Source organism: Exophiala viscosa (genome assembly GCF_022695815.1).
Source record: "Exophiala viscosa unplaced genomic scaffold EDD37scaffold_8, whole genome shotgun sequence".
In the NCBI taxonomy this organism is placed as follows: domain Eukaryota; kingdom Fungi; phylum Ascomycota; class Eurotiomycetes; order Chaetothyriales; family Herpotrichiellaceae; genus Exophiala; species Exophiala viscosa.
This window is the reverse complement of record NW_026944360.1, coordinates 605,374-623,695: the sequence shown is the minus strand read 5'-3', so window position 1 is coordinate 623,695 and position 18,322 is coordinate 605,374. Positions and strand designations below refer to the sequence as shown.

At 51.7% G+C, this 18,322-nt stretch overlaps 9 protein-coding genes across 9 annotated transcripts; 6 read left to right on the top strand and 3 right to left on the bottom strand.

The window, feature by feature from the left end:
• Window positions 1–21: 21 nt before the first annotated feature.
• EDD37DRAFT_635213 (uncharacterized protein) lies at window positions 22–3,988 on the bottom strand. The gene is made up of 4 exons (XM_062816895.1): window positions 3,728–3,988; window positions 3,575–3,667; window positions 2,003–3,514; window positions 22–1,951 (listed from the first exon to the last, which is right to left on the bottom strand). The coding sequence occupies exons 1-4, from the start codon at window positions 3,792–3,794 to the stop codon at window positions 351–353; spliced, it is 3,273 nt and encodes a 1,090-aa protein (XP_062668382.1). The 5' UTR covers window positions 3,795–3,988; the 3' UTR covers window positions 22–350.
• A 495-nt stretch (window positions 3,989–4,483) lies between these two features.
• EDD37DRAFT_651768 (protein-tyrosine phosphatase) lies at window positions 4,484–5,383 on the top strand (the record flags this gene model as incomplete). The annotated part of the gene is made up of 1 exon (XM_062818391.1): window positions 4,484–5,383. One exon carries the CDS (start codon window positions 4,484–4,486, stop codon window positions 5,381–5,383), a length of 900 nt encoding a protein of 299 aa, XP_062668381.1.
• Window positions 5,384–6,164: 781 nt separating this feature from the next.
• EDD37DRAFT_635208 (Frag1/DRAM/Sfk1 family-domain-containing protein) lies at window positions 6,165–7,839 on the top strand. The gene is made up of 2 exons (XM_062816894.1): window positions 6,165–6,614; window positions 6,681–7,839. The coding sequence occupies exons 1-2, from the start codon at window positions 6,568–6,570 to the stop codon at window positions 7,552–7,554; spliced, it is 921 nt and encodes a 306-aa protein (XP_062668380.1). The 5' UTR covers window positions 6,165–6,567; the 3' UTR covers window positions 7,555–7,839.
• Window positions 7,840–8,460: 621 nt separating this feature from the next.
• On the top strand, window positions 8,461–9,275 carry EDD37DRAFT_651766 (ribonuclease III domain-containing protein; the record flags this gene model as incomplete). The annotated part of the gene is made up of 4 exons (XM_062818390.1): window positions 8,461–8,683; window positions 8,733–8,971; window positions 9,044–9,089; window positions 9,229–9,275. 4 exons carry the CDS (start codon window positions 8,461–8,463, stop codon window positions 9,273–9,275), a joined length of 555 nt encoding a protein of 184 aa, XP_062668379.1.
• Window positions 9,276–9,915: 640 nt separating this feature from the next.
• EDD37DRAFT_475869 (DnaJ domain-containing protein) lies at window positions 9,916–10,931 on the bottom strand. Its single transcript, XM_062813164.1, has 3 exons — window positions 10,882–10,931; window positions 10,025–10,833; window positions 9,916–9,968 (listed from the first exon to the last, which is right to left on the bottom strand). Exons 1-2 carry the CDS (start codon window positions 10,901–10,903, stop codon window positions 10,166–10,168), a joined length of 690 nt encoding a protein of 229 aa, XP_062668378.1. The 5' UTR covers window positions 10,904–10,931; the 3' UTR covers window positions 9,916–9,968; window positions 10,025–10,165.
• Window positions 10,932–11,438: 507 nt separating this feature from the next.
• EDD37DRAFT_475867 (uncharacterized protein) lies at window positions 11,439–12,290 on the top strand. The gene has a single exon (XM_062813163.1). The coding sequence runs from the start codon at window positions 11,696–11,698 to the stop codon at window positions 12,173–12,175; it is 480 nt and encodes a 159-aa protein (XP_062668377.1). The 5' UTR covers window positions 11,439–11,695; the 3' UTR covers window positions 12,176–12,290.
• A 115-nt stretch (window positions 12,291–12,405) lies between these two features.
• Window positions 12,406–13,644, bottom strand: EDD37DRAFT_651763 (uncharacterized protein; the record flags this gene model as incomplete). Its single annotated transcript, XM_062818389.1, has 1 exon — window positions 12,406–13,644. The coding sequence occupies one exon, from the start codon at window positions 13,642–13,644 to the stop codon at window positions 12,406–12,408; it is 1,239 nt and encodes a 412-aa protein (XP_062668376.1).
• Window positions 13,645–14,096: 452 nt separating this feature from the next.
• On the top strand, window positions 14,097–15,295 carry EDD37DRAFT_477774 (prenylated rab acceptor PRA1). Its single transcript, XM_062813165.1, has one exon. It carries the CDS (start codon window positions 14,549–14,551, stop codon window positions 15,077–15,079), a length of 531 nt encoding a protein of 176 aa, XP_062668375.1. The 5' UTR covers window positions 14,097–14,548; the 3' UTR covers window positions 15,080–15,295.
• On the top strand, window positions 15,106–16,509 carry EDD37DRAFT_651761 (uncharacterized protein; the record flags this gene model as incomplete). Its single annotated transcript, XM_062818388.1, has 1 exon — window positions 15,106–16,509. The coding sequence occupies one exon, from the start codon at window positions 15,106–15,108 to the stop codon at window positions 16,507–16,509; it is 1,404 nt and encodes a 467-aa protein (XP_062668374.1).
• Window positions 16,510–18,322: the final 1,813 nt, after the last annotated feature.

The window sequence follows — 18,322 nt, the reverse complement described above, 5'->3', positions numbered from 1 at the left end:
TGTTTTGATCACGGGTGCTTAGGAAGGCTGGCTGGACAAATCGCTTCTTCAACACTTCTTCAATACGCACCAGCACATCAGTGCAAAACTGTATTATTGATGTGATACATGCGTCGCGTTCAGACATGTAGTGCATACTCTGCTTGGACACGAAAAGGCGTGGAAATATAGTATTGCATGACTGGCGAAGCAGACGTAGTAGACAGCACAATAGCAAAATCGTAGACAGAGCAGGATATCCAGTTACCAAGGCACCAAACACAGGCACGTCAAGCAAGAAGTAGAACACATGCAAACGGGTGTATCAGGGTGTCCCAAATCTCCGTCCTTTCCCATCCTTTCACATAAACTTAGAGCTCCTCGGTGAATCGACTGCCAGTGGCGCTACCAATGCTGTTGCGCCCACCGACAGAAGACCCATCTTCAGACTTCTTGCCGACTTCGACCAAGCGCGGTGACTCCATCTTAGCCATGCTTGCAGTGGCCGGCAGTCTCTGCTCATCGAACGTGTCGCGAGCCTCCTCAAAATCATCGTCATCGTCACCATTGGTCTGAGTCTGCGTCAATGCTGGAGTAGTAGCTCCCGTGTCGGGCACTTCCGTTGAAGTCGTTGATGGCTCCTGAATCTTTTCACGTAGAGGCTCTGTGTCCGCGAGGATCCCTGTGGCCGGATTGGCATGAGGTTTGGCATCGGTCTTTGTCTCGGTCTCTGCTGGCTCTTCGGCGATAGGAGAGGCTACGGCTACCGTAGGCTCAGTGGTTGACTTGTGCTTCTCCTTGTCCGCTCTGCCAGGAATGACTTTCTGGAGGAAGCGTTCGCGGAAACCTTTCCTGCCTCGTGGCTCGGAGTCAGTGTCAGATACAGCGCCAGCGTCAGCGTCCAGCTGATTCATGCCAGAATTTCTCTTCGACCCACCGCCATGTTCGGATTCGTACTTGGATGAGGCAACATCAGCGGCCATCACATATGGCTCCTCGTCGGCATCAGACTCGGATACCGGACTGATGGGTCTTGCTGGGTCGGTGACAGCGTCGTAGGTCTCACCATGCCCCTCTTGCACCGGTGATACTCTTCCTTCCTCTAGAGCAGATCCTCCGTACAAGTCATCAGTTTCCGCGTCGCTCTTTCGACCTGCCAGAGCAACGTCGCGTATCGAGTCGGTGGCCGGCTCATCTTCTTCCTCCTCAATACCTTGGGTGTGGTCGGCAGTGGCAGTCGTAGGCTCAGCAACTGTCAGAGCCGGCTTCTCGGCATCATTCTCCGCCTTAGATCCAGTCCTGAATTTCTTGAACCATGACCCCAATGTCGAGGCTCTCTTGGACGGTGAGGTTGGGGAAGTGGGCGACGTAGCTGATGTTGGTTCTTGTACTGCTGAATACGGCTGACCAGAGACGGCGTCCTTCACACCACTCTCTGTGACAGGTTCAGCGTCTGTCGTCTCTTCCAACGACTTCGCCCCGAGACCAGCCTCAGTATCGGCGGAAATGACGTGCGGAGCTTCACGCTCGTCTGTTGTCACCTCCTCGTGCAAACCCGCAACACCGGCCTCATTGTCAGTTGATATGATATGTGGAGCTTCACCCTTGTCGGAAGTGACCTGATCGTGGACAGTGTCCCCAGCGAGTTCTCCTGGTTCCACTGGTGGCATTGTCGGGTAGACAGGTCTATCAACAGATCCTGTAGTACCCTCAACAGCGACTTCAGCAGCAGGTGTAGCCCCTGCTGCAACCGCTCCAGCTCCCGCTCCGGCAGTACCTCTCGACAGGAAACCCGCGAACCCTTTCTTAGTCGGTGTCGCTTCCGTACCCCTTGATGCGGCAAGAGCTTCTTCACGTGCTTTCTTCTCGGCGGCCTTTTGTTCGGTTTTGATACGACGTTCTTCATGCTTCTGCTCTTCAAGCTTTCGTTTCTCTTCGGCCTTTTGAGCTCGGACTTCTGCTTTCTCACGATCTAGAACTCTGGTTAGTCTTGAGCTTCACATAAACGTGACGGGATACATACCTGCAACTGCTTTCTGCTCAGCCTTGATTTTTGCTTGTCGTTGTCTTTCAGCTTCTTGCTCAGCCTTGATTCTTTCCTGTTCTTTCCTGATCTCTTCGTCTCTAGCGCGTTGTGCTTCGGCTTTCTCGTTAATCTCGTCAAAGGTTGGTTGCAATCGAGCCCTCGCAATTGCGTCGATTTCCGATTGATCGAGGTATTTACCTCCACCGATGTGGACTTTGCCAACATTGACCATTCTTTCATCACTATCTCGTTGAGCTCTTTCTCGTGCTTGTCGCTCCCATTGCTCACGCTGTTGCGGGCTAGTCTTTCCTGTTTCCGAGAAGACCTTCTCATCGATGGCATTCATGCGTGCAGTAACGTTCTTGTGAGCAATGGCCAATAAATTGTCCCTGTCAGCTTGTCGCTTCTTGGTGTCGACCTCAGCCAGCTTGCTTTGGAAGATGGACATCTGCGTTTTGATTCTGCGAGACTGTTCTTCATCCGAATCGCTATCATCTTGCAGATTAGATGTCCGTCGAGGGCGTCCTCGTAACGACAATCGCGACTGTTTTTGTGGCGATGTCTGTACGTAGTATTGCCGGTATTCAGCATTTTCGTCATGTAGTTTAGCAAGTCGCTCCTGCGCCAGTTTGCGCGCAGCTTCCTCCAAGTTTTGGTATCGAGGGAGTTCTTCAGGGATAGCTTCGTTGGCCGCATCGGATTGCGCTCTCTTCCTGGCAGTGTGTGCGGCGTAATGGCTTTCTGAACGCCGAATGCCTCTGGCATCATCGATGTGAGTTTGTTGAATGGCATACATCTTTTTGGCCATAGCTACTGCTGAAGCTCGCAACGTATCCTGCCTGTTCCTCTCTTCGACCTCGATTGCCACCGGTGGGTTTGCGGTGTACATCTGCCTATTCACGTTTTTGCGCGCCATGTTTTGAATTCGAGCTGGATCTAAATTTGAGGAGTCGGTGCTCTGTTGCGGACGTGGGATATCGGACGAGTTCCTTCCGGATATCGAATTTGCGGCTTTCAGAGCCCATGCAGAGTTGCCTGGTGGAGGCTGTGGTTTCATGGGAGCTGACTCTGCTCGACGTCTTCCGCTTGACATGGATGCTGTTGCGGCTAGCAATGCCTTCTGGCGCCCATCCTTCGATACTTCTCTCTCAGTTATGGCAGGGGGAGAAGACTGGTTCTGAAGTGCGGAAATCGCAGCAGTAGATCCATTCTCTGATTCTGTGGCCCTCCATATAGTCACTGGGGCCTGGTCTCTGTTCGCGATCAGTGCTGCCTTCGAACCGGCCTTGCTTAATTCTGGCTCCCACAGGGGGTCCATCTCATAGTCTTTGGCTTTATCTGCAGCAATGTTTGCCGCAGGAATATTACCCGGTTTCCAAAGGTCGACTGATTTCTTATTGGAGTCTGCGAGACTTGCGGCGGCACCGGCAGATGCCAGTTTGACTCCTCCCTTGGAAGGATACGAAGGTAGGTCTTCAGCTCGAGCGTATTTCAGAGAGGTGGCGGCGCCTGAATTGAAGGTGTTAGTAGAGTGATGGGGTAGGCGGTATGGGGCGGGGTCAAACTCACTGGCAGAAGATAGCCGACCATTCTTATCCAGGATTGAGGAAGCGCGCTGCTTGGAGGCTGTATCTCTGGGTTGATACAATGCTGCTGATGCCGCTGCCAAAAAAATGTCAGTTGAACTGTATGTGGATGCGCGATTGCCGCAACAAGACTGACCTTGATCTTCCAGGTGCTTTTCGACCGAAGGGAAGCTTGCTTCCTTCGGGGCGCTGAGTGCCGACATTCTTCCTTGGCTCCAAATGACGCAGATAAAGGAAGAGCTCTATGTCGCAACGAGGATAAAGGTCGGCGCACGCAATGAGGCTACCGCAACATGGAGGTAAGAGTTGTAAATGTGCAGTTTCTATCGACGACGACAATAAGAGTGATAGGAAAAAGAGCTACTGAACTGCCGCCCGTCTCTTGTTGAACAAGCAGTGGCCATTACCAAGAGCACGAACATGGCGCTTGTGTATGTCATCTAATCCACATACGTCATTGCAAGACGGCTTGTTTTGTTGCTCCAGCATCGTGTTCAATGATCCAGAAAGTTAGTTGACAGCCTAGACAGACGCCAGAGACGCCTAGAGGACCCCTTCTCCATCAACGAACCGTGGGCGTCAATGCTTCTGCCATCTGGGTGGTGATCATCACCATCGCAAACACTGTGTATAGCAGTCATATCTTCTCCGTAACTTATGCTGCGGACTTGACAGTCATCGAGACCTTTTTCCCCAATTCTGCAACCGATCTCCCGCTTACCTGCCAGTTGCTTATCTGGCTCTCCAAGGACAAGGAGGATAGCGTGAGGAGAAAGCAGGGGGTTGGAAGAGCTTCATTTGTGGTGACCAACTCCACAACTTTGGCAACGGTGACGATCATTGATTTCCGAATCCAGAACACCATATCCATAGCCATACAATCATTGTCACCATGCAAAACGAAAGACGCGACAAACCTCAGTTCGACAACCTTCTCAACTTTCGTGATGTTGGCGCTCACATCAATACAATACTGGGGGCCAATGTCCTCAAGACAGGTCGACTGTTCAGAAGTGCTCGTCCGGACGAATGCAGTCTGTCGGACCGTGAACAACTCATCAACAAATTCAAGATAAAGACCAACCTCGATCTGCGGTCCAAAACAGAGCACATCAATGCCGCCAGGAAACGATCAGAAGTTGCCCTCGCCTCACAGTCTGCTGTTGTTCCCTCTTCAGACAAGGCCGTACAGCAAGCAATTGAAATCCCCGGTATTCGATACGCCTATATCAACCTCAATGGCAAAGGATTTGAGCGACACTTGATCTGGCAACTCAAGTACACCAGTTTGGCCAAAATGATCGGGCTCATGGCTCTTGGTTACCGAACCGAGGGCATCTCTGTGCTTGGCCGGGAATTGATGAAACCTCGCGGACTCGTTGGACTTGGGATCGATACCCTCGACCACAGTGGACCTGAAATCAAGGAAGTATTTGACCTTCTGTCCGACCAAGGCGCATGGCCTATTCTGGCTCACTGTACCCAGGGGAAAGACAGAACTGGGCTCGTAGTGTTGTTGGTGCTCCTACTATGCAACATCAACATCGACGCCATCAGCAAGGATTATGTCCTGTCTGAATCAGAACTGGAACCGGAAAAGGCAGCAAGAATGGAAGAGATCTCAAGCATTGGCCTGGACGAGTCTTTTGCGGGCTGCCCTCCTGAATTCTGCCACAAAGTCCTTCAACATCTCGACTCGGTATACGGTGGCGTTGAAGGTTATCTCGATAAGATTGGTATCGATCACGGTCAACGTGAACGTGTAAAGAATGCGATCCTAGCCACGCAGTGAATGGAAGGCCTGGCCCAACGTACGGGCGGCTTCTCAAGCTCACCAGCAAGAGAGTTTTGTGTGTGGCTGAATCTTACTGATTGGCGGTTAAGCGAGAAATTCAACGTCTTTTGTCAGATGTATATCCTTCGACCTTTGCCGGTTTATGCCGGTCAGACTCGTATCTACCCCAGGTTCCTTGGGTTGACCCATCAAGACAACGAAGTCTCTTACTACTGGGTTTGTCAGCATCGTGCTGCTGACAACCCTGTCTCATCCAACAATACAATGGCCGCATATAACCAATCGCTGGGGTGTATTGGCCCAGACATGCCCTCGATCAAGCGGGCAATTGCCTGAGACAAGAAGGGGTCAGACTAGCTCATACAAGTGGCCCTTGCAAAGGACCTTCTTGAATGAGTATACTGCGCACAGTACATAAATGGTCCTTACTTGACCACAAGCAGCAAACACGAGCGTGACCAACTACTTAGTCATGGCGTTGAAGGATCAATAAAGTCAAAGTGTCATGGTTAATTTCAATGCGACGTCATTCTGGATTCGGGATTGACCGGCAATAGAGAAAGCTTGGTCTCGTTCCATTGGCTGTGAGGCACTGACAATCTCTCAATGGCTTTCATTGCGTCAGTAAATCTCTGTTCCACCCATGACGTCGACATGATTGGCAATTTTCATGATGCTTGCGCAACCAAGAAACCGCAGTCAATTGCGACGCAAGTAGCCGTACGACTATCTGGCTTATTTGTGTTCAGCATAACTTGATAGGGAGAAAAAATATGCGTGGAATAAGTCTTTATCACTAGGTTTAATCGAGGTCAGTTTATTGCCGAGTTGAGCCGCTTACATACCACTGTACTTTTCGTCCCTGCATTATTGCACATCTCGGGCTTTGTCAATATCTCGTACAAGATCGGAGGAGCCTTTTTAACGGTATTGCCGTTGCCGCTTCATACATCCGCCAGACGGCAAATAATGATGTAGTCATTGCATTGCAACGTCAATCCCCAGACTTCCTTCGTGATAAAATCAAACATATCTCCTTTCTGTTCCTCTTCTCCATCGCCACAAACCACCGTCCCACCTGAGTAAACAAACACACTCGCCTCTTACAATCCTCACGCGACCTCACCAACAACTCTCTCCAACGTCCTGGGCGGACCGTTTGACCCTCATCAACATCCAAGATGTGGTATCTAGGAAGTTGGATGTTTCCCGTCATCTCGGCGTGCATGTAAGTCTCTACTTCCTCACTCTTGCTCTAGCAAAGCCACTTCTGGTCAGACACTGACAATGTAAGGTGGCTCGGCATGCTCCTAGCAATGTTCATCTACTGGGAAACAATAGGCCACCCCATCTACCCGTCCATGGACCCAGGCCAAACGATAGCCTACATCTCCGACGTGGGCGCCTACAAGTTAAAACCACTCTTCATAACCGGCGCCTGCGTCACCACAGTCTTCCTAGATCTGGCCTTCATGTCCGAACGCTGGCTTCGACACGCAGGCCGCCTGGCCCCCAACACCTCACGAGCCCAGAAGATCCTATCAGTCATCGCAATCCTCTTCGCGATCGCGGGCTCCGCAGGCCTCATCCTCCTCTCTAATTTTGACACACATCACTACCCCCGCCTACACGACGCCTTCTTATTGCTCTTTATCGGAGGGTACTGGTTCTCCGCCATCTTCCTGTGCGCCGAGTACCAACGTTTGGGCATCCACTATCGCAGCCACCGCATCCTACACATAAGCTTCTGGGTCAAATTGACCTTCATCCTCGTCGAGTTTGTCTTGGCTGTCATCTTCGCCTCGACGAGTTACACTGGCAAACCAAATGTGGCCGCTGTTTTCGAATGGATTGTTGCGTTGGTGTTTACATTCTACGTTCTTTCCTTCCTGCTCGACCTCTTGCCATCAGTCCGGACCAGCCACCATCAACCACAAGGCTGGGCGCTCAGGGCAGAGATGGAGAAGCATCAGACCGGACAGCAACCTGGTGCTCCGCTCACCAACGATTCGGCGGGTCCGAATCAAAACAGGAACGTTGGGCCGGGTGATGATCTCGAGGCTGGTGCATACAGGGGCACACACATGACTAATAGTCCTCCTGCCTATCCCAATGATCATCATGACTTGGGAAAGAAGAAGCGTGGTGTAGGTCGTCTCCGGTTCTGATAAAAGAGATGTTGCGTGGCGAATGGTGCATTCTACTCTTTCTGTGGATACTTTTAAGCATGTCAACACTCCCATTGTATTCTGGAAAAGCCTGCGAACGGGATTGAGGACGATAATTGGGCGTTTTCTGGATAGGTGTTTGCATTGCATGCTCGGGCCGTAAAGGTTTCAAAGCGAGCTGGTAGAGGGAAAAGGTCACCCTTTGGGTCATTATTACGACAATACATATCATTCTAATCACAAGAGAACATATAACTATATCTGGCACATAAACCCGCATATCCACCCCTGTTGCCTCTCCTGAGACGAGTCAGTAGAATACCATGATCAGGTTATTTTCTAATCTCCGCCCCTTGCTCAGTCTTGAAGATGTCCGAGGCACTGTAAACAATCATGCCCAAGGAACAATTAGATCTACCCCGCCAGGCCCAGAACGCAGGAGCTTCCTTCTTCATGTCGAGATCAGATCCGTAAGGCTGAAGCTTGCGAATCCAATGTTTTACAATACGAACATGCTCGATTCCTGGCTGCCTACATCAGGAAACTCTGCCTCTGCATGGACTGTAAGGCGAAGGCGTGGAAGCATCATAGGTGCTGGTCACGGGCCGCAGATGCAAACCACTACCTTGAACAGATGGGACGACATTTCAAGAGGTGTGCATTGGGAATTAGGAGGCGTACATAGAGGACCAGACCAAAGATGCCTTTTTTGGTACGAGAATCAGCCTGCATTAGTGGCTGATCCCTCCACAGGCACCAGCCACAAGCACCAGCCTCCTATTCCCAAGTAGTCGCGCTTGCGAATAAATATGTCCCTCTCTACTTCCCATCTTTGCGAACGACCGTAAAACGTATTCATTCCCATCTCCTAGGTGAGCCTTCGACAGCGTGCAACAACCTGCGACAATGACGACGAATGAAGCCAAAGTCGAGAGATGCGAAGCCATCATCAAGTACGAGTTACCAAACAAGCTTAAGTGCCTCGAAGCACTTCAAGCTTCCGGCCATACGCTTCGCTGGGATCGCCAACTCGTCCCTATCCGCAGAAATGACAGCCTTGCAGTCTTCGGGGATGCTGCCACCAAGGCATACTTGTGCAGAAGATGGTATGATAGTGGCCGAAGCAAAGGTGAGAATAGTCCTGATACTCATACGTGACTCGGCTGATCTTTCGCAAGGCCAGTGGACTCAAGCCGAGCAGGCATTGCTCTCGAACACCAATCTCAGCGCCGTCGGCTACGAACATGGTCTCCATGACTGCGTTATCTTGAACCAGGGCACGCTATCTGTCTCCAACAAGACCATGGCGACCACCGTCGAAGCCATCCTCGGTGCAGTGTTCATGGATGGCGGCGCCGACGCGCTGGGCACGGTCCTCGTCACTCTGGGCCTGGACCGGCACCCATTCCTCGAATCGGTAACGTCATATTCCTGCCTCCCTTTATCAGCAGAGTTTTCATACTTCTCTCTACGCTAACTGAGTTCTTAGACCCGGCGTAACGGGCTACTGAGTCGGCTACGAGGAGGACTCAATGGTGAGTTGCGAGGGGGCTACTTCTGCATGCGATGCTTACCGGCCACTCTCTGGTTGTTGAACAGGCCTGTCCAGCCTTGACTGCAGAGTCGTAAGACCGGAATCATGCAGAGAGAGCCCCCTCGTAGCTGACCATCAAGTCCTCCTCGCAGCCGACTCAATACCCCGTTACGCCATGGTCCCATGAGGGTGATACAGTAACCCACCATCGACACTGGAGGCTGGACACTTTCACGTTGTCGAGTTGGACTGCTATCAACCTCATCGGGGGCCTCATGGCGCGTCGTGCACCATTGATCGTTATGTTCCCTGCTTCTTCGCCCTAACGCATCTACAGCCGCAGGAATAGGACTGCCATACCTAGCACGACAAAGGGATCATCCTCAGCGAAGGAGGGCGTGGACGAGGATCGGGAATAGGTGCAGCGAAGAAGGGGAAAGTTCTTCTTTTAGAAGACACGGAAACAAAGTTCCCAAGCTGGTTTATCCGGCTCCGATTGACCGTAGTACGCTCATTAAGAAATAGCAGCAATCCAAAGACGCAGGTGCGTTCTAACAATAATGCGGCAAAGAACGAACAGGAAATTGTTTGATCAAAGGCTTTCCGGGAGGCTTCTTGGTGCTGTGGTGATTGCAACATGCCAAGTTAAAGCACCAGCGCGCGTAGATGACCGGCTGGCTCATCGAGTTGCCTTTCACAGTGACATTACACAGTTCTCGGAACTGCCAGACAACGGCCACTCTTGCGCAGGAGGTCCCTAGCGTCCAAGAAATGGCACACAGAGATACAGCCCTTGGCACCTTCGAGTATTCTTGTCGCATCTTAAGTGAAACGCGACGGACTCTGACGAAAGGACCAGGCTAAAGATTGACAAAAACCGCTGAACGGTGAGACATCGTCAATAAGCGACGTGCTGTAGAGCGATGACAACTTTACCCTGCACCGTACTCCTATGGGGAAGCCGCCCATCTCCGCCTCGTCGCACCAAGTAGACCAGCAAGCATGATGCGAAAAGCCTAGAAACCAGGTGTAAGAAAAACCAAAGGCAGCTCGTTGACAGACTCTGTGTGTATGCGATCAACTTATAGCACCACTGAAGATCTTGGCGGCGAGTTCGCTCAAGATCCGGGCCTTCTTGCCCTGATCCAACTCCTGGAATACAGCGTACACTGGCTTCTGGTTCGTATCCCTGATCTTACCAAGCTGGCTTCCAGCTACGGCGCCAGGGAGAACTCCAACGGCTCCGCCGACGATGAAACCCAAAGCACTACCAGAAGCACCGCCGATGAGGGACCAGAAGCGTCGATTTGGAACTTTCTTGTCTCCAGCGTTGTCGGCCATGTCGTTTTCATCCATCATCTCTTCGAAGGCACTCTTGAATTGATCATTTGCTGTCCCGTCTGCTTCTGGCGCAGCGTGCCCTTGGCCACCAAAGAAGGTATTATACCCCCAACTGGCCCAGGAGGCCCCACCAGTTGCCGGCTCTTTACGTGGAATCTCTTCATCAGCATCCTCATCGTAATGAGCCGTGCCTTGAAAGCGGCGAGCTTCGTCGTAATCTCTCCGCCGGCTCTTCTCACTCAATGTGTAGTAGGCGTCATTGATCCTTTGAAACATCTTCGTTCGCCTTGGTCGCTCGGGGGAATCAGACGGAACGCGGTCGGGGTGCCATTTCAGGGCAGCCTTCTTGTAGGCTCTCTTGATTTCCTCCTCTGTTGCAGAAGGAGCAACCTCGAGGATGGCATCTACAAGTCGTCAGATGAGATTGTACCTATACTCGTAGTGTAACTTACAGTAGTCTGGAAGTTCCGACATATTGATGTCAGGCTGAAATAGTTGTTTGATGGTGTTTTAGGAATTGGTTCGAAGATTGCAGGTGAGGGGAGATGCGGCAATAAGAGTGAACAGGTGAAACTGGGTGAATCCGTAACGCGAAATCGACCACGGAAACAAATTCGGGATAAGGTTGAAGAATGATGTCTGAAGGATATAGGTATGATGTTGGGAGAGTGATAACGGCAGGAGGATTGTATGGCAGTCTGCCAGCCAGCCTGAGTAGTAGGTCATCGACATTCCTGTCCTGGCAAAACCCATGCTCGCGCATGACGTCGACCAGAAGTTGAAGCCACAGTGGCGTCAATAGGGATTCTGTCACCTGTGGCTTTAGCCGTAGGCATGTGCTTTTTGGTGCTTTTGGGGCCCAGCCAACCATCTCGGCACCAGGCGATGGACCCCTAACCTTTAGTCCCGACTCCCGACAGCCTTGCTAGAGTAGTTAGCCTCTGATCCGCTTGTCAGTCTCCCGACCCTCCAGCCACTCGAAATTGCATCCGAGCGGTCTGGGGAAAGGGCTGGTGCTCGAACTCTTTATGTTTGAACTGCTCTGACCTTCAGAAAATAACCATCCCACCTTGTGATAACACGTCCGAGCATAGAATTACCCTCCTTCGCCGACCAATTCCAAAGCGAGAGCAACGGGCCGATCCCACCGGTTCCACATACCTACCGACGCGGTGGGAAATACGCTGAGTACCAGCTGTGCAAGCCTCGACTGACCTCCACCCACACCTCGATTGATCTCGAGACACCAAGTTTCACAGATAAGCAATGGGCTTTTGGAACGACGGCTTCGGTGGTACAGAGCGCAGCCGCAGCCCGTCAGGGCGGTCACACCACTATTCCTCCCGACCTGCGTACTCACGAAGCGCTTCCTCATTCTTCTCCTTCGGCGGCGGAGGGTCCTCACGAGGTCATGGGCGCGCCCGCCCTCGATCTGGATTTGTCAATCGCATTCGACGCTTCCTTCGCGAAATCTACTCCTACATGCGCAGACATCCACTGAAGGTGTTCCTGCTGGTAATAATGCCGTTACTCACAGGAGGAGCACTTGCAAAACTTCTGGCGCAGGTCGGACTCAGGCTGCCGCCTTCGTTACAGAGAATGATGGGAGGGCCTCAGCAGAGTGAGAGATTTTATGCCAGGGGTGGTGCTCGTGATTATGCTGGTGGGACGGCTCTTCCTGCAATGGGTGGTGGTGTTGGAGAAAGCATTTCATCACTGGTAGGCATTGCAAAGATGTTCATATAATCTAGTACTCGCTGTCTCAGCACTGCTGGTGTTGGCACAGTACCAGACAGAAGGTGAAACATTATCCAGTAACGACATCACGACCAGGAGTTACCTGAAAATGAATGGAACGGAACAGTGAAGGCCGTGGAACCCGTGTTCTTGTGCAGACTTTGATTTGTTTACTTCTTGGTGCAGGAACATGCTGCTAACCAGGCCATCTGCTCCTACTTCGCTTTTGAAATCAGGTATCATTTCTTGCCCTTTTTGCCTCTCTTTTTTACCCCAGATGCCTTCTCCGGCTCAGTCTCCATTCCAGTCGAATCCACAATCTCAAATCCAGAGTCCTGACTGGAGCTGAGGTCCGAACTTGTCAACTTGTCTGGTACGACACTCTCTATCGTCTCGGACACTGTCTCTATGACGGAAGGCGCAGCGTCGTCACTGGGGATAGGGTCGGTGTTCTTTAGAAAAGGATCGAACGCCTTTCTGTACAGCCATACGGGAAGGCGAACAACGCCGGTGTCCCAGATTGTCGGTTTATGTATCTCGTCGAGGTCAAGCAGGTATTCCTGAACATCTCCGTCTTCGTCCTCTTCTTCCAAAAACACATCCCCCATTGAGTCGACAATCAAAACCTTGCCATTCTCAGCAGTCACACGTCGTCGCTCTGCTGGAGAAGACTGAACAGGACGTGCTTTGGGTGCTGGTTTGGTCTTGCCTGGCTTTTCCTTTCTGTTCTGTCGCTCCATTTCTCGCTTCTGGCGTCGATTCAAATTTGCCATTGGATCCGGCTCCTCGGTGGTCTCAGGAACTTCGACGGGTTGAGCTACGCCGGGTATGCCACGAATCCCCAACTCGTCACCCCAGGCAGTCTTTCTGGCATATCTGATATATCTCTCCATAAAATCACGTTGTCGTTTGTAGCTTGTGACCAACGCAAAATAGTGCGCCCCTCCACCAAATACCAGGAACAACCCGACCAAGACCGTCCCCAGCCCAGGACGGTATCTGGTGTAGTAGTAGCCGGTTCCTCGCCATGCTGGAAAGCCGTGTTGCAAGAAAAAATCGTACCTCTCTCGTTGCGGTCCTTTGAGGATATTGGCAACCACACCTAAGCGACTGTATCTTTCTCCTGCTTGTTTTGTGAATCGCTGGAGTTCTCGCTCGGACGGCCCCTTGGACACATGCACTCCAGACTTCTTCTTCTCCCCTGCCTTCTTGGGTTTCGGCGTCGACCGTGAAGCGACATAGGAATGTTTGACCTTGTCGGGATGCAACGCCCGTGATTTCTTTCGAAAAGCTTTACCAATTTCATCGACCGTCGCGGAGGACTTGACGCCTAGGAAATCGTAAAAGGAGACATCTGAACCTTCGGCAGCCTCGACTTCGTCCTTGAGTTTGAAGATCTCGTAGTCATCCTTGGACCATGCTGCGACCAGGAGAAGGAGAGTCGAAAGGACGAACAAGTGCAGGATTCGCAGCCTCATCTTTCACCCACCGCCCCAAACGAAAACAAGGAAATGGGCACAAATGCCTGCAACGCAGTTGGACGCTTTGGTTTTGGGAGTTTGTATGCAGGAAAGGGATGAGGCAATGGGTTTTGTAGTGATTTGTGGGTGATGCCCAAAAAACGTGGTCCAATTAACAGGGATCTGAGAACGAGACGCAGCGGGACAGATGCAGTAGCTTGTAATGTCCTCAAAGGATGAGAAGTGTATTTAGTTCGGATGTTATTCCTTGTTCTACAGTTGACAGCTTGTTTCTTCCACTTCCTCTTTTGTTGCAATCTCGTATGTTAACATCGAGGGCGATGACAATTGCACTTCCTTGAGCCTGCGGTGGGCAGGTCAGGGAGTGTGTGATACGGAGTGCACAGTGAGTGTCCAAATCACCGGCTCACCCAGAACGTGGCCGGTCTCCGGTGCCATATCTGGAAGTGGTGGCTGCGCCCCTGTCCCCAAGGCCCCGAAGCGAGAAAATCCAACAAAGGGCAAAGGCTGACAGATTTGCCAGATTTCAGATTGCGGGCGAAATCTGTGTCTGTCGCTTGCCTCGAAATTCTGTCCCCGTCAAAAGCGTCGAATTCCTGCATTTATTAGGGGTCAGTCAGTTCCTGAAGAACACGCGTTGCCCGCACCTGCACCTGCACCCCTTTGTTTAAACAATTCTTCATTCTTCATCCAACTCACTTCCATTCCATCCTTCGAGTCACTCGTTACCTGCCTTGTTCGTCATCCGACGGGTTCATACATCCACCTCTTTGTACGTTGCACATACAGTTGAGCCTACATATATTCGAGCTTGACACGATGGCGACGGGTTGCTAATGAGCATACAGAGTTGAACATTCAGATCTCCCATTTTCTCCTTCGATCACTTCTACCAGACACAATGGCTCGAATTAGCATCCCCCTGGACGCTATCACCTCCCGCCTCAACCTCTCCGACCGCTTCAACAGCGTACGATCGCAGCCACTCGCGTCTCGATTTGCCAACCTCAAACCTATCTCCGAGTTCTTCGACCTGAAGAGATTGTCGAAGCCAAATAACTTTGGGGAAGTTCAGACCAGAGTCAACTACAACCTCAGCTATTTCTCCAGCAATTATGCCGTGGTTTTTGTCATGCTCGCCATCTACAGCTTGCTCACCAATATGTGGCTTCTCTTCGACATTATCTTTGTGACTTGTGGCATGTGGGGAATTGGCAAACTGGGAGGTCGTGACCTTGAAATTGGCACCTTCCGTGCTACTGCGTCTCAACTCTACACTGCACTGGCTTGTGTTGCAGTCCCGGTCGCTTTCATTTCTTCACCCATTACCACTTTCTTGTGGCTGATCGGCGCTACTGGTGTCACCATTCTCGGCCATGCCTCCCTCATGGATAGACCAATCGAGAATGCTTTTTCCGAGGAGGCGGTCTAGGTGGTCGGCCGCGAACTCCATACGATATGCCCCCTTGGGGAAGACCACCAGGGGGACGACCGGCGAGCAAGAATGAAAGATACTGGCAGGCGCAGCAACGGTCGTGGAATTACGATGCACGTGTGGAGGAGCTTGACACTGATTATGACGATGGCCGAGAAAGATTCGTTTCGGATGAGCTTCGTTTTACTGGTATTGATTTAGGCGGTGGTGATTTCCGCCGACGGCGTTCAGTTGCTGCTTACGACGATGACTTTACTCCTTCTGATGACGAAGACGAATACGAGGTTTCCACAGGTCTCACGGGACCAGCAGGCATGCAAGTTGTCTACCGGAATAAGGAGGAGATGTTAGTGCAGAGAGCTCTTGAGAGGATCGCGCGTGCTCGGGCTCTTGGTAAGCCCAACGTCAAGTTGAGTCGAGCTGAGATTGATGCTTTGGAACGTGCAGAGCGGAACCAGATGCCTCCTCTTCCTTCACCTCTTCCCTCCACAGGACCAAAGGCCGCTCCCAGGGGCAAAAAGGAGGCTGCGGTCAGACGAAAGCCTGTTGAGGTTCGCAAGAAGTCTAGCAGGAATGAAGACAAGTCAGCCAGTAATTCGCCCAAGGGCAAGACTGTCGACGCACGAAACCGTGGGACGAGCTCTGCATCTTCCTCTTCTGGTCGCGACAGACGTGATGATCCTGCTGCAGCCTACCGCGGGCGCTCTGTCGATCCGGGTTTTGGTCGTCAGCCACCCTATCCATCGGGCTACTATATTACCGGGCCACGTCAGGCCGACGCCCTCAGGCAAAGCTCTCGTGCAAGTTCTAGTCAATCCTTACGGCAACAACAGGCAGAGCAATTGGCTATGCATCACCAGCCTTACTATTCAAGTCGCTACGCTTCAAATCCGGAAGCTATATACAGCCTCGGGTCTGGCTCGGATTCGACATCAGCTCGTGCGGCTCGACCTGACCCCTCTGAAGCCGACTGGGAACCCAGGTCACGCTCGGCATCGAGCCTCGTCGACGTCCCAATGGGTCAACTGCCTTACCAAACAAATATTGCCAGGGCACCGCGCTTTGATCCTTCGGATCCAAGGTTTGCCTCACCTCAACGACGTGTGGCGTCTGGGCCACCGCATGTGCTTCCAAATCAAGCTGCACAATATCGTCGCCCACAAGATGAGCTATTCCTTCCCGGGGAGGAGCTCCAAGAGCCCGAAGTCATGCGGTATCAAGTGCCATCTGACTCTGAAGAGGAGGAGGAGGACGACGACGATGATCACGACGACGACAGCGACTACGACCAAGGGGCACAGGTGACGGTCAATGAGACACCGAGGGGCGGTTACAGCATGCAGACGAGGAGTGCAGCTGCATCGACGTCGGCGCGCAAAGTCGTGTCCAGTGGTAAAAGTGCAGTGAGAACTAAAAAGGGGCGATAGCATCCAGTACTCTCGCTGTTGGTTTACATGATTTTCATGTGGTAATGAAAGTCTGCATTGATAAGAAGAGCCTGCGAACTGAGCAGTTGGTCCGTTCGTAAACATTGCCAATTTGGCTTGCGAATGAGCTTTAATTGATGTGTGATTGATATATGTCTCCACGTCCATCCCCACCGGTGTCTCTATCAGGAAAATCTGAGGGAACGAATCAGTGAAACAGGAAGTATGCAGTTTGGGCATTACGGCCAATTTTGATGATCTTGGGTTCGCCACCCCGCCTCTCATCGCCACCTCATCTGTCGTCGATCTTCTCCTTTGATGCCGGCGAGGACATGACTTGACGTTGAAAAAAAGCCGCGCCTGCCGGAATAGCAACCACTGAGAGTCAATCTGGTGGGTCACATGGTCGAGTCAGATGACCTGTTGGAGGGCCTCGCCGTCAGAATAAAGTACAAGTACCTCAAATCTGGGTGGCAAAGTCCACAAATCAGGATAAGGTTCGCGATGGAGATGCTGTACAAATATGCCGGAGAGAGTCGCGTAGTCATGTTCCGGCCGTTCCAGGGCAAGGAATAGGGGTGTCGACAGGGCATCAGATTCGCCACTTACGAGCATGGGCAATTGAAGACGATGGATCCGGCCCCGCCTGGTCGAAAGCCGACGATATGCAAGCACAATGCAGCACAACACAGCCAAACATCCAGTTCTACCCGTTGATAAAACCCGGTAATGCCACAAAATTTGGCAGATAGGCGGCATCGACCTTTCGCGGGAGGATCTCAATCTTAAAAAAGAAAATCCCCAGGGTCCATCGGCAGTCGGCGAGCGGCATACTCGAAAGCCTCGTAGAACTCAAAGCCAACATATCAGCTGTTTCACCAAGCACGATTCTTGAAAAGCGTGTCCCAGCGGCAGCGAAGTCTCTCTTCAATCATGATTGATTGGCAAGGCTCAAATATATCTTGCTGGTGACAACCTCCGTGCCAACGAGGCCGTTCGTTGCTTTCCTATCCCATGAATACGAGTATCCACCATGCACTAGATGTCCAGGCTTATCAACCTTGTCACGAAGACGGCTCAAGCTGCCGCCGGTGTATGAGATATTGTGGACAAATGGCAAATCAACCCATAGCCACCGCGTCTGCATTTCAATCAAGGAGCGCTTCTCGATGTTTCTTGATGCTCACGGAGTCACTCACGGCAGACGTTGAACAATTGACTCCGACGCCGATCGGACTCTGCCATTTCAGGCTAGACTGCACGTGCCAGGTGGGGCTCTTCGGCGAAAGTACGAGTTACACAGAGATCATTCGAGCGATTTATTTGACCTTCACATCTTCTTTGGTTTCCATCATGCTTCCATCAGATTCACTTTACCATCTTGCCGTGGTCTGCTCCAGAATAGACTAGTGGCTTCCTCCCTGGCATTCCATGCTGATCTGTTATCATCTGGGGTTAGAGCCTCCATTATGGCTTCGAGAATATCTGGACCACGCAAGAACATCAGGTCTTCTGACAATGCACAGCCCATGCCAATGTTCCATACTGTCGGTCTGTCCGTGAGTAGCCAAACGGGTACCAGTCCGAGTTGGAATTTTCTTGCGGTATTGCCTTCCGAGATTCCTATATCAAGGTCTGGGATGTCTGCCTCCGTGGGCCAGCCCCCCCACCAGTGGATTGGCCTTATTCCTTTCTTGGTTTCGCTTCAAGCAAATTTATAACAATATAACATCGAGCCATTCCTCACATACCTGACTGGTCCATGGGCTCGCTGTCGAGGAAAATTCTTTTCCACATCAACCTCATCACACCA

Excerpts from the sequence above, each read along its gene's own strand:
- EDD37DRAFT_635213 (XM_062816895.1), bottom strand. The coding sequence starts at position 3,794 with ATGTCGGCACTCAGCGCCCCGAAGGAAGCAAGCTTCCCTTCGGTCGAA. Across the intron at positions 3,515-3,574 it reads TGGTCGGCTATCTTCTGCCA|GCGCCGCCACCTCTCTGAAA; the intron begins GTGAGTTTGACC and ends CCTTCAATTCAG. Across the intron at positions 1,952-2,002 it reads TGAGCAGAAAGCAGTTGCAG|ATCGTGAGAAAGCAGAAGTC; the intron begins GTATGTATCCCG and ends CCAGAGTTCTAG.
- EDD37DRAFT_635208 (XM_062816894.1), top strand. The coding sequence starts at position 6,568 with ATGTGGTATCTAGGAAGTTGGATGTTTCCCGTCATCTCGGCGTGCAT. Across the intron at positions 6,615-6,680 it reads CCCGTCATCTCGGCGTGCAT|GTGGCTCGGCATGCTCCTAG; the intron begins GTAAGTCTCTAC and ends TGACAATGTAAG.
- EDD37DRAFT_475869 (XM_062813164.1), bottom strand. The coding sequence starts at position 10,903 with ATGTCGGAACTTCCAGACTACT. Across the intron at positions 10,834-10,881 it reads GTCGGAACTTCCAGACTACT|ATGCCATCCTCGAGGTTGCT; the intron begins GTAAGTTACACT and ends GACGACTTGTAG.
- EDD37DRAFT_475867 (XM_062813163.1), top strand. The coding sequence starts at position 11,696 with ATGGGCTTTTGGAACGACGGCTTCGGTGGTACAGAGCGCAGCCGCAGC.
- EDD37DRAFT_477774 (XM_062813165.1), top strand. The coding sequence starts at position 14,549 with ATGGCTCGAATTAGCATCCCCCTGGACGCTATCACCTCCCGCCTCAAC.